General features: G+C 44.4%; 1 protein-coding gene across 1 annotated transcript; it reads right to left on the minus strand.

Annotated features, from left to right (window-relative positions):
* Positions 1 to 10,555: 10,555 nt before the first annotated feature.
* On the minus strand, positions 10,556 to 16,317 carry LOC135890546 (T-box transcription factor TBX6-like). Its single transcript, XM_065417966.1, has 5 exons — positions 16,151 to 16,317; positions 15,008 to 15,275; positions 13,467 to 13,616; positions 12,280 to 12,356; positions 10,556 to 10,673 (listed from the first exon to the last, which is right to left on the minus strand). Exons 1-5 carry the CDS (start codon positions 16,315 to 16,317, stop codon positions 10,556 to 10,558), a joined length of 780 nt encoding a protein of 259 aa, XP_065274038.1.
* Positions 16,318 to 17,465: the final 1,148 nt, after the last annotated feature.

The following is a 17,465-nucleotide window of genomic DNA, read 5'->3' on the forward strand; positions in this document are numbered from 1 at the left end:
ACTACACTCAAAAGTTTTGCTGGCACACCTCTGTTGGTCAGGAGTGTGATTTTTTTTGCTGACATAGGTATGCTGGCAAAAGTGTGGAGTCGGCTATACTAGCAAAAAAGTCCTTTTGCCTGTATAGTGCTTGGTTTGCTTGGTGAACTGGTATAAGTTTACCAGCAAAAGGAATATTTTGCTGGTATTAACTGTATCTCTATGTGGGTAAGGTAATCTCTTTCCTGAACCCAACTTCTGTTGGTGAGAGAGACAAGCTTTGTGTAAGCTCGACAGCTTGTCTCTCTCACCAACAGAAGTTGGTCCAATAAAAGATATTACCTCACCCACCTTGTCTCGCTAATATCCTGGGATCAACATGACTACAACAATTCTACACCAGGTTAACCTTTTAAGTGTAGACTATACAAGGCCTAGTGTTTGTAGTCATTCAGTCACTGAATTCAAGGCTGAGTAGAAACTAATGACTTCAAGTTTGGCCCTTAATGAGTTTATCCTGAGAGTGTGACCAATAACATTTGTGCTTACAAGTGCTAAGAGATGGCTAATCAATTCTCATGCTTCAGGACATGAACTGACCACCACCCGGCCAAGAAAGGGATTTCTTTGCATCTATGTACAGCATTTCATTACTGGCTGTGTATATTAGGGGCCAACGGTGGTGGCTCAAATACTGATCACTGCCAAGGCCAGATATTGGTCTTGATGGATCAGAGTCTGATTACATTGGCAAACTCTTGTGTTCCAATCTTTTGTTAATTTCAAATGGCATGATTAGATTGCTGTAGCTGATTTAGGGTCTGATCCTCCTCCCTCTGAAATAGACAGAAGTTTTGTCACTGACTTTAATGGCAGCAGGACCAGACCTTTAGTTTGGCGCATGAAACACATTTTTAACATGCCTATTCCTTTATAGGACTTTTGTTTAAAGTGGATGTTAGCATAGTTAATATTAATTCAGAAATAAATTAAATAGTGATAAAAGACACCTTCAGCAATAGTAGTTAGGAGCCTGAGATTACTTATCTTTGAACCCCCGTATGCCACTCCCCTCCTCTCAGTTTTACACTCCTCTCAGTCACACACTAGGACTAGATCTCAGGATGTAACCAGCGCCTGCTCTGGTTTTAATAAAAGGGATTTTCTCTTCTCCTTTATTGCAACTCATTGTCGTCTGCAGTAACTTGGCTGCACAGCACTAATGATATGAATGGATCCAAATCTTGAACATTCTGTAGGGGATGAAAATCCAAACTCTTATTGCCACAGGGCCAAATCCTGAGACCCTTACACTCAGACAAAATTCCCCAGTGACCTCAGTGGGAGCTACCCTGAGTAAACACTGAATCAAGGCCTCAGGATTTGGCCCAGAAAGGGTTCGAATAGAAACATTTGCAGACCACTTCTGTAATCACTACCCCATTGGCCAAGATCAGCATATTGTGCTTTGCATTGCTGAAAACTGGACCACATTGGTCATGGTGTCTTTCTGTTGCTGTGGGTTGAGATTGAAAATGTTGCTCCTTGCCTCACTCTACCTAACGGCTGGAAATAAAAATATATAACCCCACCCTAGACCCCAGTTCCTGCACTGGTAGGCCCAGGAGCCTTCCTCTTGCTCCTGCTACACACGCGCCCTTTGACACACTGGAGCTGAGGTGTCCAAGAGTGTGCTAGGCTGACGGGGGATTTCCATTCTCGGGGGAGTATGGGCCATTTTTAGTAGCACATTGCACTCTGGGGCATCCCAGTCCTGAAGGGGTGATGTGCCAGCGCTTAGCACAGTGGAATCAGGAAGAATGTTTTGTGAGTAGTTCTAGAGTGACAGGTTACTGACGCCTGGGAAGACTCCACCCGAGGAGGATTTTTGTGGGAAGGGTTAGTCTACTGGTCAGGTCCCTTGAAGAGCCAGGAGCAATCTACCTGACTGCCCCTTCAGATGGGAGGTGGGGCGGAGGGAGGAATGTCAAACAGAAGACCACAGGTTCTTCCCCTGCAGAGGACAGCTAGGGACATCTCTAGAATTGGGGAGCTCAGCCCTTGAAAGGGAGGTTACTGTTTGGAAGTGGAAAGACGGTCCTATGGGGAAGGAGAGTCAGCTCTGTTTTGGGGAGAGGAAGGATGACCATGGGGTAAAGGCAATGGACTGGGGGGGCACAAGGTCTGGAGCCTATTCCTAGAGTGAGGCTTGGTCTACACTACCAACTTATATCGGTATAACTGAGTGACGTAGTTATAGTGACCTAATAAACCCCCGCCCCACACACCCCATGTAGATATAGCTTCTGCCTCTCGGGGAGGTGGAGTACCTACACCGACAGGTGAAGATCTCCCGCCTCAGCTCCAGCTGTGGCGCTGCAGCGCTGTAGGTGTAGACAAGCCCTGAGAGGCACAGATGTTGCAAAGCAACATCACTCTCCCTGTTCAGGATAAGGGACTAAACTTGTCTTTCCTTCAAGTCACACTTGCATTGGCTCTGATTTCCTAGATGAGTGGTGGTCCCCTTGTTCTCATCCTGTCATAGGGAAGAGGGCATATTAGCTCCTGGAATCTAGGAAAAGGTGAGGAGAGCACGGAAAATAAACCAAACAGATCGGTAATGTCAAGAGTGGGCCCCGCACCCTGTATAGGCTGACTGGGGATCCTGAGGCTCTGGGATAGCTCAGTGGTTTGAGCATTGGCCTGCTAAACCCAGGGTTGTGAGTTCAATCCTTGAGGGGGCCACTTGGGGATCTGGGGCAAAATCAGTACTTGGTCCTGCTAGTGAAGGCAGGGGGCTGGACTCAATGACCTTTCAAGGTCCCTTCCAGTTCTAGGAGATGGGATATCTCCATTAATTAATTAATTAAAAAATTAATTAATTATTAATTAATAAATTAATTAATTTAATTGGATAGAAGCAGCTCTGGGACAAGGAACAACAGAGACTCCTCAATTATATGTTAAAAAGAACATGAAAAAGATCCGAAGACAAACTGTTCCAGGGTCAGACCTTCTCCTTCAGTTCTCCCAGCCCCAGTAGCAAGCAGAACAGTATTGAAAATGACTCTTGTTGCTCTCCCCACTGATAAGGTGGAAGCAGCCACTGAATCCTCCTTCTCAGCCCTGATTTTCTAGTGACACTTTTTCTGCCATAGAAAGGCATATGGGGGCCGTAAGCAGAGGATATGTCTACACTGCAATAAAAGACCCACAGGCATGGCTGCAGCTGGCCCGGGTCAGCTGACTTGGGCTCAAGGGGCTAGGGCTGCGGGGTTGTACAATTGCAGTGTAGACTGCCCGAGCCTGGGCCCTGATCATCCAGGAAGGGGGAGGGTCGCAAAGCCCAAACTCCAGCACGAGCCCAAACATCTACTGCAATTTTTAGCCCCACAGCCCAAGCCCCATGAGTCCAAGTCACCGACTGGGCTCTGAGATTCAGCGCTGCGGGTTTTCTATTGCAGTGTAGACGTGCCCAGAGAGCCTGAGATCTGCGCTCATTGCAGAAGATGGGAGAAGAAAGAGAAAAGAGGGTCACATTCAAACTAGTGGTGAGCTGGATTAACATCCAACTCAGTCAACAACTGCACAGCAATAGCACCACCAGGGATTTCACACAAGTGCACCACCAGACTGTCCAATGTATCAGGACTTACTGCGTACACCAATAAAAGGCATTGCACTATCTCCCTCATCCACTTCATCTGGATGTTCACTATCGGTATTTCTGGCAACACATATTTTCTGTAAACACCCATTCCTTTCATCTCCTCCCAGCTGATTGATGGGGAGGTGGAGTCATTAATTACCAATTACTAGTTAACAGCTAGCGCGCTCTCAGCCATTCTAGCAGATAGAGAGGTTTTAAAAAGGGAAGAAAAGTGAATTTGTTATAATTGCTAGAAAGTGTGGCTAATAGCAGCAAAACCCATGAAATTCACCACCGCCAAGGTGGAATTTAACACATTACCCTCTGTCTGTCTGTCCCCAGCGTGCCTCAGGCTGTTCACTGAGAAATCAGATGCGAAGGGCTGGCCTCTAACAATTCATGGGCAAATTGGATGGGTGGGAGGGATGAGGGGGAAGGAGAGGGAGGCTGGGGGTGGGGTAGTGAAAGGTGAAAGTCAGTGATGTGTACAGCTCTGCGCCCAGCACATTTACAGCAGTGGGTAAAGATCATATTGTACCTGACTCTAAACAGGAGCTGCCCCCAGCATCCGGAAGGGAATGAGGAGGGGAAGGCATATGGCATACACCAGTGGATATGGGATGAAAGGAGAAGGGGAGGAGTAAACACAGCATTTATTTTTGTCTCTCCAATGAGCTGATCTCAGTGCTTTTAACAAAACAACCTTTTTCTGGCCAATTTCATAGCATGTGAAGAGTTTTCAACCCTCTCTCTGCCTTTTAGCAGCTAACACATAGGAGGACTTTGTGCTGTATTGGCCCACATGCATACCATATCACATTCTCGGCTTCTTTTGAACCACTCACATGTGGTATTGGCACAATGAAGATCAGTATGTCAGCAACCCTGTGGCCTCAGTTGTTGGGATTGGATCCTATAAGTTTCTGAATGGTCTGCACCCCCATTGCTCAGCTGCAGTTCCTAGAACGCAACCCCCTACCCAACATCTTCTGTGCCAGTAGGCTTGCCAGGTTCCAAGTTACTGTCAGGAGTGTTGAGATGCAATAGACATCCAGATGAGGAGTAATGATCCTTTTGGGTAGAGGTGGCCTTGAAAGTCACATGTGTTAAACCTTGTCACTGACATCTCCAGTTTTGCTTGGTAGCCAAAGGTTCATTAGATATAGGCCCCCGTGTACGCCACAATTTCATGGCTGTGGAATTGGCTGCAGGATTATGTGCCAGAACATGAGCCTTCATTTTTTGTTTTAAAAAAAAAGACTGTTTCTAGCCCTCATGGTTGTTAAGAGAATGTTAAAAACATGAACTGGGTGTAACTGAAGCAGCGTGGTCTTCCTGAGTCTGCAAGCAGCCTGAAACAATGGCTCAGAGAAGTATGAACTGCAGTATATTCAGCTCAGTGGGGTGTTATCTCTGAAACCTAAAAATAGCAATGTTGGCATTTTAACTATTAATCATTTTAGCAGGGACTAATGTGCTTATCCCAAACTGCCTCCTATGCTTCCCCAAACGCCAAAAGACCCAGCTGCCCACACCTCCCTTGGCCACCTTTGATACTAGTATTAGTGCTGCATGCATGTATCTCTGGAAGAATGAAAATGTGGGGAAGACCTACAATTAATGGAATTTAATACAAAATAAACAGCAGGTGCTACTATCCTGACTATTCATTAATATCCTGCATTAAAAAATTTCTAATAAATCAGACGCGTAACTTCCAGATTGCTATGGAATCCAGAGACACTGACATAAAATTTAGGTCCAGGCCCTGATTACGCGCACACAGACCCACCGGCGAGGAGCAGCATGCCCGCAAAGACAGCGCACACTGAATCCATTTGCCCCGAGAGGAGGTGGCAGGATTACTCCCCTTTAGGTCTGGAGCAGCACACAATGGCACTAATGACCACTCCAGTATCTAAGCTAACTAACTAGCAGTGTCCTGGCTAGACACTGACTTCAAACATCTCAGAAGGGGCAGAAAGAAAAGAAAATGCAAACGTCGCTCTCTAAGCGGAGCAGACACTTCCGCAAGCAGTATATTTAGTGGACTGAGCAGAGAACTGGGAGTGAGGACAGAGAGATTCTATTCCTGATGTTCCCACTGACTCAATCTCACCTTGGGCAAGTTACTTAGGCTCTCTCTAGGGCTCGGTTTACTCAGGCTCTCTCTAGGGCTCGGTTCCCTCAAACGTGGGGATGTGAAGCTAAAATCAACTGATGCCAGTAAAGTGTTTTGAGATCCCCACATGAAGTGCTAGAAAAGTGCAAAGTATTGCTGTTATTCAGAAAGACTCCCCAGTGAGCAGAACTTTCCACATGTTGGTTCAAAAAAATCCAATTTCCTCTCATGCTGTAGCATAAGGAAGGGCTTCTTGACAGCTGCTTACTACCGCTCAGGTGCTGCAACCTTTTCTTTTGATGGTATTTGCACTTTTTTAAGTGGACAATTTTGGTTGCTAGTTCCCGGGAAATCAGCTGTCATGCAGACCCATGTGAGAGGCTCAGCAGCAGGCAGAGGTCTGCGGGGCCGCTAAGCCACAAATTGCATTGGTCCCCAAACCATCTGAGTGTTCACAAAAAGCAAAATCACTTTTGGGAAAACAAAAGTAGCTGAAAGAGTTAAACACAAACAGGTTGGTTGGAGATGGCCTGTTGGTAACAGCTCCATGAACTGTGAGGCAGTGTGCTGTGTCCTGGTCACCCGCCTGTTCCCACCCCAGAGAAGGCTGCATTTAAAAGGTGCGGTGTGTAGTGGACTTTGAGACCGTGGGGTGAAAAGGGCTCATGCAAATGTAGTATAATATATTACAGTATTAACTTAGGCTTTGCTTCTTCACAGGTTTGTGGATTGAGCTATCTGGCCAAAGAGTTATGCTTGTGAATTGGAGAAATGAAGCTGCTCTTCCCTTCCTTCCCATACTCATATCCCCCCTCCCATCCCCTCTATAATATGCACTCACTTCTTCCAACTGGCTAGTTAGCATTGAGACAAGAAGGGAAACACTTAACGGCCACTTAACAGGGCAGGCTGAGTTTGGGCTCAAAGGCTACAGTCCAGAGTCAAATGCAAAATGTTGGGGCCTTAGGCTCTTTCAAGTTTTCACAGACTCCTGATGTTAGCTGCACTGTTTTCCTGTCAGCCCATTGTGTTTCCCAGACACTGCTCAGCACTCCGTCCCATTCAAATCCACAAAAACACCTTTTTGAAAGGACTTTACAGGTTGGATGGGACATGACAGCACAAACAGCTTCACAACACAGCACCCAAGAGGAGAGTAACCACAAAGCACAACACAGCACAGTGCTGCTTTTCTTGCACACTGCATGGGAAAGTGCCAGCATATTAGTGCACCTGGGCATTGTATAAGGAAAAGCCAACAACAAAGGAAGAATCCAATCATCTCCAAACCCAGTACACATTCATTTCATAGGGAGAAGGCAGCAACCAACAGCTGTAGGTTAAAATACATACAAGGAAAAGAGAAGCAACATAGAGAGTATAAACATTGAATATTGGGGGTTGAACTAAACCAGGACCCAGATCAAAATAAGCCCTGGGTATGGTTTTGCTGAATAAAACCCCAAACTGACATGGTTTTGCAAAACAAAAGTTGTTTTTAGGTTTTCACCATCTATTATACAAAAAAAGAAGGGCCAAACCCAGAACGACATATCCTAATCTTTTGGATTTTTGGGGGTTCAGATAAAGTAGGATCCTGATTTTCTTTTTGTAAACAAATACATGGTATTAGATCTATCTTACAAACAACTACAGAATAGGTCAGAACATGAACATTTAATCAGCTTGCAAATTCATTAGTTTAGCTTCTGACATCAGCGGTGTAAATCCACGTTATACAATTGTTTCTGTATAAGACTCTACTATATCCCACCAAGGTTACACTGTCATAACATTAAATTAATAAACAACAAAATACAGGAGTCGATGGGACAACTCACATGCATAGCACTAATGCATATGCTTAAGATTTTGCAGGCATTGAGCGAAAGTTTGCTGGAAGGACTGGGAAGTGCTGTCTACAACATAATTTTATGGACTTACCCCACAATAGCATCATTTTTGGATAAAGATAATCAAGATACCTGGGAAGATTATTAAGAAAGCATTTCAAACAGCAAATAGAATACTTGGGACAGATAACTGGAATACACGATTAAAATGTAAAAACATAAAACTGATTAGAAAGTTATGTCTAGCTGGGAAATACTTCATGGAAATTGGTCTTGCCACCCTCTAACACAAACTGGTTATATTATGCTATGCATCTGAAGAAGTGGGCTGTAGCCCACGAAAGCTTATGCTGAAATAAATTTGTTAGTCTCTAAGGTGCCACTAGTACTCCTGTTCTTTTTGCGGATACAGACTAACACAGCTGCTACTTTGAAACCTGGTTATATTATGTGTGGCATATGCAAGAAATGGAAGAACTCACACATAATTTTTCCAAATACAAAAAAGAAATTCATGTCCATTTGGTCTTCCCTCCTTGATTACTTTAATGATTCTACTCACCACCCAAAAAGCAATGAATAACTGACATTTGTAGGGTGTTGGTGTTATTTCTTAATCTCCAATAATGTTTTGTCTTGCAGCAAAAGGGAATAATACGAGAATGAAGTCATACATAATGGATTTCAATAGAGGGTACCTGTGATATTATCTCTGTCACTCAGGCTAGTTCTATACTTAAAACGCTACCGCGCTGCACTTGCACGGCTGTAGCCTTTAGTGCAAACACTCACTACAGCGACAAGAGGGCTTCTCCCATCGCTGAAGCTAATCCACCTCCCCAAGAGGCTCTAGCTAGTTTGACAGAAGAATTTTTCCATCAACCTAGCACTGTCTACACTGGAAGCAGGTAGATTTTCCACACCGCTGAGAGACATAGCTATGCCAATGTAAATTTTCAGTGTAGACAAGCCCTCAGGAATTAAATAAAAGTTACTGCTGTTCTAAGTTTATTATCATGATGGAATTCTTTTACCAATATATTTTATTATTTTAAAAAAAGAGGATTCCATTTTTTCTCTGTGTATTTATATATGTCATTTATATTTTCTCAGTTAAAAAAAGAACAAGACCTGACTGCATCTACCACGCTATACAGCCATTAGATACATACACTGTATAAGACAGGGAGCCAGAATTAGATACCCAGAGAGAATACAGGCATTTCACAGGAGGAAGGAGTTGAACCCAGAGACACGGAGGATGTATATAGAATCCAGAGAAGAATCTGACTTGAGGGACTGAGTTACAGGACATATACCTGTATGTCTCAGAAGAAGAAACTGAATGCAGCAGTAGACTCACAAGGTGCATCCTAGATGACTGGTTCTGAAACTAGGAACAAAAGTTAGGCTGGGATACATATATTCTATAGGGAAGCTGAAGCCAGTAAAAAAGAGACATAAGATATATTCATTGTAGGAAGGAAGCACACTTCAATCAATCAGAGTGGTCTCACATATATACTGGAAAAAAAACCACCATTCAGTTGACTGGAGAGATTCCCATATTTTCTCTCACACCAGTTGATCAGCACCTGATAGCAAAAATGATATCTGTGTCAGCAACAGAAATTGAGACAGGAATCCCTATGTGTTACCAGGAATGGAAAGCAGAGCCTGTCAGATTTCATGAATTCCTGAGGTCTGGCTGTGGGATCATACAGCCCATGAATTCCCATGCATTTGCATAGCCTTACATGACTGCTGCTCTGTCTCTTTCATGAAGCAATTTGTTTGTATAGGTTCCTCCCCCCCCCATCTCTAGTTAGTAAGTTCCTCATCCTTGTGCTCACAGGCCTGGGTGCAAACTCCAGGCAGGAATCGCAGACCTCAGGCTCCCTCCCCCCACTCCAGTATATTGTGAAATGTTTATGACCCGGATCTTATGGCTCTGGAGGTGCTGAATAGCCGGTTTTCTCCAAGTCTCGACTCCTGATGGGCAGCTAGAGACCAACTTTTAGCCGGTTTGGTCCCTAGTTGTGCATTTTATTACCCAGTTTGTCTCTTCAGCTCACATTTGTAAACTCCCGAGTCAATTTCTCCCTGGTTAACACTCTGGAGCTCAAAGAACTTTTCATGTTTTTATTACATCCTTAGTGATTAAAGGGAAATTTAAACCTCAAAATGTCCCCTGCCGTGATTATAAAAGCACAGCATCATTTTGGGTAGACATGTTTTTAAACAATAAATTAAAAATTAGCCCTCCTAAAGTGGACAAATGTTTTTAAGTTAAGTGAAGGATGTTATTAACAATAAATAAGTTGCAATTCCTTCATAGATCACTGGGTGGCATGTGAGTGAGTTGTATGGGCCATTAAAAGAGGTAAATTCTAATTGGACTGAGGGCAGAAGGGGTGTGAAATGGATGTATTACACTAAAAATATTAGACTTTATCCAACTTGTGTGCTTCTGCTAAGAATATACCGAGTTCCAATCTGTCATCTACGTAAGAAATCACTAGCACAAAAGTGTGGACCACCCATGCGTCTGCGATGAGAAAATGTATTTAACTGACCAGCACTTTAAAGGCTGCAATATCTTCTGCAATAGGAACATAGATTTAAAATACAAAACAAATGTCTATAAAGTACAATCAATGGAAACACTCAAATTCTGTGCTAAAATTCCAAATGGGAAGGTAGGAAAGGATTGAAATTGGAACTGGGTGTGGTGAGTTCCTTCTAGGAATGGCTTGTGTTCAGGTGTATAATTATCTAATAACAAAGGGAAGTAGTTTGTTATGGTAAATTATATGAAAAATCATAGCCTGGGCATAGTAAGAGCCAGCAGAAGTGAGCCCGGGGCAAGCTTTGAGTGTGCAAAGAGAAACTGCTTGCTTTACCCACCCATACCACTAAGCTTTGTGTAGAGAGCTGCTCCGTGCCACAGTCTCAGTGGAGAGACCAGTATCCTTGCAGTGTGGCTACAGACTCACCAGTGAGGGGGTCACAGCCTGTCTCCTCAGCACTTGCTTGCTTGACCATTTCAGTACCTTGAACATTTTTCCCTCTAGAATGAAGGAGAAAAACAAATTCACCATCACACAGCATACAAAAATCGATCCAGATGCACATTTCCAGGTATTCAGACAAATACATTGTACCTGCACCGCTTTAAACACACATACTCACCCCCCACACTGCAGCTCCCCCATATGTAAGGATGCCATTTGTACTTCTGGACACACATTTAGACATACTAGCAACAAGCATGGGCATATACATAGACACAGCAACATGATAATTACTAAACACACAGACATATTTCTTTTATTACACAGACATACACGTGTACACACCCTCAAATACCAGAATGCTTATATTCAGACATATACATCAACAAGTAGCATTCTTCTATTCACAGATCTGGGCTCTCATTCTCTCCCTCAGAGGTGCACATATGATCAATCTGCATGGATAAACTCTACGTCTATGATTCTAGAGCTTATTCCAGGGTATTTCTCTAGTGCACATGCACAGCTAAAGACAGTGAATGAGCTAGCAGGTTAAAGCTGCCCTTTCAAATTACTTCTCGTTTATTCTCCATCCACACTTGAGGCCCTGACTATAATGAAGCTGAAACTGAGTTTAAAAAAACATGTTCAAATAGGGTGACCAGATGTCCCTATTTTATGTGGGGCTTTTTCTTATATAGGCACCTATTACCCCCCACCCAGTCCCGATTTTTCACACTTGCTGTCTGATCACCCTATGTTCAAACTTGGTTGTTTGTTATTTATTTATTTATTTATTTAGTGTGTGTGGTTGGTAAGCATGATGCTTTCTTTACATTCGTGTCCATGCCCAGAAGAGTTAACAATCTCTAGCCAGATGAATAACAGAGATGGCAACAGCAGAGGCATAGGGAGGAAGAGAACAACAACAAAAACCAGGGGAAAGAGAAGCGCTTGTGGGACAGCATTGTTGGATCATTATTACATCAGAACTGGTCTTTAGCATGCTTTGTCTGGCTGGTGTGGATGGTTACAACCATATTTATAATTATGCTCAAGCTTGGGTCTTTACAGGTTTTAATCATGGTTCTAATAATTTAAGCGCTATCCACGCAGGCTGGTAAAACCATGCCAGGACTGGGTTTAAGGGGAACTCTTTAAACATGTTTCCCATATTCTCTTTAAAGACCAATTTAGATAAGGCCTTTGTGGGCTTAGTCTCTGTGCCTCTTAATAAGGTGTACCCCATCTGGATTTAGAATAACCAAGAGATGAACCAAAGCAGTCTCAGAAAAGGGAATGTTATAGCAAAGTTGAGAGTACACTAGCCTTTTGGGAGGAATCTCTACTATTTTGCTACTACTGGTGCACTACTACTACCCTAGTGGTAGCAATGGCAGGAGCATTAGCATAGAAAAGGCACCTTTTATTTTTTTATCGTGGTGTCCTCTAAACCTGCTTTAAGCTGGTCTGACTGACTGACATGGTATTTAAAATGCTGGTGGCTAGTGTGTTCTGTCTACACCACTTCTACCACCATCTCTACCACTAATGGAGCTGCAGCTGTGGGAGTGAAATGGTGGGATATTTCCCACATACGTGTAATACAGACAAGGCCTAAGTGGTTTGGCATAACAGGAACTGTTGGTGGAGGCTTCTTACCGGTTCTTCTTAGAGCGGAGGCCATTCTCTCGGAACCCCTTTGCAAATGGATTGTTATCAATCTTCAGCTGGGTAACCTGTGATGGGGAGATAACAGAGGGAGAGAAGGAAATGGAAGAGAGAGAGAGATGGGAAGATGGAGACACAAAGAGAAAGGAAGAGAGGAAGAAAAACGCAGAGAAAAGGAAATAGAGGGAGAGGAAGAGAGAAGAGACAGAGGAAAGGATAAGAAAGAGGAAAGAAGGGGTAATGAGAGAAAGAGAGAAGTGGAGAGGAACAGAAAAAGGGGAAAGAATGAGTGAGGGGAGAGAGTGAAAAAGGCCATGTTAGTTATGTGGATATTCCCCAGTCTATTGGTGAAATGGCTTCAGAGTCAGACCATTCAAAAATGGAGGTTATTTAAGAAGGAAGTGGGACAGGAAACCAGAAAGAGGAAAATAATGGAAACCTGGAAGATGAAGCTGGTGAAATCAGGGCACAATGCGGTCTTCAAAGGCAATAGCCCACATGATCCTATTTCCCAAGCCCTTCACTTAAAACCAACAGGCTGATTTCTGAGAGAATGAAAATTTTCCATATGACCATTAGAAACTTCACGGGTTTTCTTATTTTTGCTACTACAGGTTAAGCAGGAAAAAGCAGTCTTTCTTGTTATGGCACAATTATGTTCATGTCACATGCAAAGTTTGTGGAATATATTGTATTCTTTTTATATTTACAGTTAATTTGGTGGTCTTGATTAAAGTGAAGAATAGAGAGTACATGCTAGAGTCAGCTATGGTGCAGACATGAGCTGTACAAGCCAATACACCCAGTCCTGATGATGTTATTGCACCCTTGGCTATTCCTGTACTGGGTCTCTCTTCAGACAAAACCATGGACAATTATGGAGTATTTTTTGTGATGTGGGCAAATGTCATTAGCTACATTACCAAACTCACACTTTTAAATTTGTGCTCAGAGCTAGGATTTGAACCGAGGTCTCCAGGGTGTTAACTAATAAACTACCTTTGTGTATTTTTAATAGCTTTAGCACCAGAGTACCTGAACCTTTCCCCATCATACCCTTAATTTCCACCTCTTAGTGCTAATGCTCATTTTGCTTGAAGGAAGCTTTATTTACCCCTGAATTGCCCCAGGTTCACAGAAAGTCACAGAGAAGATGGAAGGAGTCAGAGATAAGCTACCTTGGAATTCTGATAGGCTGTCACAGCCATAAAAGTTGTTTCTGGGAACACAAAGGTGGCCACAGCATTCCAGGGCAGAGTGAGTGTATGTGCGCTGGTCAGCACCACATGGAATCGTGGTTGGTATTTGTGCATTGAATGCAATATAATCTAAAGCCAAAGAGAGAACAAGCATTTCAGGAGGATTTGATAACAATGTTGAACTCTGTATGGCATCACTGTGATGAACTCAACGTTCCTGGAAGAGTCACCTGGAAAGGCTTCAGAGGCAGTAGCATGTTGCACACCACCACTTTTAAATAACTGCTTATGTGCAAGTGGAATACAGATCACATTAGACCTAAAGGGAGTGGACGTGAATGCCACACCACACGTAACCCTGAAGATTTGACTTAAATAAACAAAAGTCTAGAATAAATTTGAAATTTAGCTCTATCCATGGGCCTGATCTTAAACTTGTTGGTTCTTTCCAACCTCTCTCTCCCCCCCGCCCCCAATCTCTTTGAATTGGGACCTCCTACTCCTGACCCACTTGCCCTTCCCACTCACCATAGGTAATTGGGGGTGGAACTTGTCTACTTGTGCTGGTCCATCTCTCTGGAACTTCCCGCAGAGCTGTACACTGAAGTGAAAACCTTCCTTTTCACTTTAGTGTAGAACTGTCTCCACATCTGTGGAACAGGTGGGAATATGAACAATGCTACTGTATAGAAAGCTAGTTCATATGGTATGTGATTGCCCTGGGGGAAGAGGGTCTACAACAAACGAGATGTTTTTAGTCCAACAAGAGAAACAGTAAAGGCCAGTGCACTGCAAGGTGCATATTGGAAAGTAATACATGGCAGAACAGGGAGGTAGCAAAGCCTCCCTCTATGGCTTGGGTGTGAACACACCTCTAGGAACAGGTCCAGGTCCAATTCTGAGCACCTCACTACCAGAAATGTATTGCCAAACTGGAGAGAGGCTGGAAGGACCATTTTATTAGGAGAGATTAAAATAGTTAATAGCTTGATTAAGTGATGGCTATGGGGTGAGATAAGAAAGGGACGTAACAGTGTACATATAAACACCAAAGAGGGAGAGGAATAATTTAGGGTGTTACAAAGGGGGGGGGGGTAACAGCATAAATAGGGATGAAAATGAGACAGGGAAAATTTAAGATGAACATCAGGAAAAACGTCCTGGCTGTGAGGTCTTAGGGTGTGCAACACACTCCCAAAAGAAGGGGCGGAAGCCTCATTGCGTGGAACTTTTAAAAGTAGCCTGAACAACACAGCAGTAGTAGGACCATAGGGAACAAACCTGCCCTGGCAGGGAGATGGGTGAGCTGCTCTAACAGGCCCTTCCATCACATATAATTCTGATTAATATTAATATCAGTTCTGGGTACATGAAAGAATGAATATTATTCTCCTTGTTGTGTATGAACAGCAGGTCATGGCATTAGACAACTTCATAGTGCAGTGCTCCCTATAAACCAATGGTTTGTAGCACCACACATTTATTCTATGTACGAGTGAAATGGTCAGGCCTCTCCTTACATGTTCACACTGCTCCAGAGTATTGTTGGTGATCTTGAGTCTCTGGAAGGAGACTGGTTCTTTCATCCAGTGACTGCCAAGAGCTGGAGAATCTGGATGGAGGTAGAAGCGACTGGGGAAATGGGGATCAGCTTTTCCAACTGCCTCCCAGTGGCCACAGTGCCATTTATACTGAGCGTTGTCCAAAGGTACAATATCCACCAGCATCAGGTAGAGAGAGTGAGGGTTCAGGCCGGAAACAATCACTTTGCAAGGTGGGAACATACGTCTGCAGAGGGAGAAGGAAGAGAGCAGAAAAAGAGATTTCACTGTATGCTTGCCCTAATCTGACGCCCCAGCTCTTGTTCAGGGCCTTCACTTGAAGGAAGTGCAGTTCCTTGGGAGCTCAAGTCACTGACTTTCTTGCACTGATAAATACAGCGGGCCAAATTCTGCCTTCATTTACACTTATGCAACCCCCGTGAAGCTGTTTACTGTCTCTATTGAGGGCCAGTGGGACTGCACAGGGATAACAGAGGGCAGAATTTGTCCTGCTGTGTGCAATGAAAATCGAAAACCCAGATCAGATAATATACTGCAACAGTCCATATCAGGATCTGGAGAGCTCGCATAGGGCATATGGCTGGAAAACTATTTAAAAGGGGGAGTACTTGCCACTCCTTTGACAAAACACAGTGAGGTTGTTACCAAAGGCCCAGCATAATATCCATGCTTCTGCAGTGCATCCCAGCTACTGTCTTGGTCACTGTCCCTGATGGCGAGGGTATTACTGCTCTTACTGGATCACACAGCATGGAGCTTTCTCTTTAGTTCACCTTGTAGAGCTGTTGCCCAGGAATCATCTGACCCTCAAGTGAATGGCTTGGTCAGGGTGGTGTGCACCTTGCACACTCAGAGCACACTTTATAGTGTTATGCTGGACATGCAAACTCGTCACATTCATCTGGTGAGCCTGGTCACTAGTAAGCAGACACAGCACTTGGCTGGCTTGACCCAGAGAACAGGTGAGAGACAGAAAGGTAAAATAGTAGCTTCAGCGTTGCACAGCAGATGGAACCGAAGGTGGGGTGTACCTAGGGTGGGTGGGTGAGTGTGGAAAGTAACATACCACAGGCATTCTTGGCGATACAGGTTTGCTCTCACCTGCCAGATTTGGTGATGATCATTTCAGTGCCAAGTGTGTAGAACTCCTCCCACAGTGCTTTGTTCTCCAGAGAGAGATGGACCCTGCCACAGGAACCATTTATGGATGGAGGGAAGCAGCCCTCATTATGGAAGGAAGTGAGTTGCGAGCTCTGAAGGGGTATCATCTGGAATTGAGGGAACAAGCCTCGGCATCTGCTGCATGGGGGGACAGGGTCACAGTCTCGCAGGAGAAGGGGAGAAAAGCAAACACATTAATGTACGTTCTAGAGAGTGGCCCACACAGCTGGAACAAAAGCAATCCAGCTGCAAATGGAACATGTCAGAGGAAGGGGAGAATCCCTGCCAGGAGAGCTGTGCACTTTACAGCTATGCCAGGGAGAACATCCTTCAGGCAGGGTCACCTCCACATCTATGCTTGGCTGCAAGCACAGAGGGTCTCTTTGCAAGCACCGAGAAGCTTAGAACACCAACCCCAAATACTTTATTCCCAAGCGATCTGGTGAGCGGCACTGGCCACCAGAGTGACCGACACAGCGAGTTCAGGCTACCCCCTGATGGGACTGCGGCAAGCCAGGATTCCTTCACATTGAGGGCAAATGAGCTTGCCCACTGAGTCCTTGACACAACTGCTGAGAAGCAACTAGTCACAATGCTAGGGAAGACATGGCAGCACCATGTTAAGCGGGCCATACACATCAACCGGCCCCGTGCTGAGCAAGGCCGCATTCCCCACCAATCATCGTCTGCCCTACTTCCATTGACAGCGGTTTTGTCTCTCTCCTGGGTTCATTCACTCACAACTATCTTTTCGGTGCTTCAAAGCAGCCCAGGATTTTAAACACAGCCCCAATGATACCCTGAGAATTCTGGGGACAGAGGGAAGGTAACATGGGAAAAATGAATGAAACAGAGAAATACATGCTCATTATTCAACTCCCCAAACAATCCCATTCAACCTGCTCTAGGGCCAGCATTTTTGTCTGAGAATCCTCGCTACAAAGGGCATCCTAGTGCCAGGCTGAGTGGACAGAACCAGGAAGGTCACCCCAAAGTCTGCAGCGGGGCCTTTTGCTTGGTCTCTAGGAGAGGAACATGACAAATCTACGCACACAGCCTGGGGTGACAAAATCATGAGCCTATTCAAGCACAGACTTGCAAAACTATTTTAGAGGAGGCAGAATGCTCACAGGTTAGGATCCAGGATTGCCCGAACCATCTCTTACCTGGCATCAGCATTGGTGCCCTCTGTTGGTGGCCCAAGCTGCAGCTTTCACCATGCTGGTGCCTGTATCGGCACTGGTGCCTTGAGCCA

Source organism: Emys orbicularis, chromosome 16, assembly GCF_028017835.1.
Source record: "Emys orbicularis isolate rEmyOrb1 chromosome 16, rEmyOrb1.hap1, whole genome shotgun sequence".
In the NCBI taxonomy this organism is placed as follows: Eukaryota; Metazoa; Chordata; order Testudines; family Emydidae; genus Emys; species Emys orbicularis.

Bases quoted from the DNA above. Each gene is read 5' to 3' on its own strand.
- LOC135890546 (XM_065417966.1), bottom strand. From the start codon at position 16,317: ATGATACCCCTTCAGAGCTCGCAACTCACTTCCTTCCATAATGAGGGC. The intron at 12,357-13,466 runs GTAGCTTATCTC...TCCCCATCACAG, and splicing joins CAGCCTATCAGAATTCCAAG to GTTACCCAGCTGAAGATTGA. The intron at 10,674-12,279 runs GTAAGAAGCCTC...CCTTCATTCTAG, and splicing joins CTCCGCTCTAAGAAGAACCG to AGGGAAAAATGTTCAAGGTA.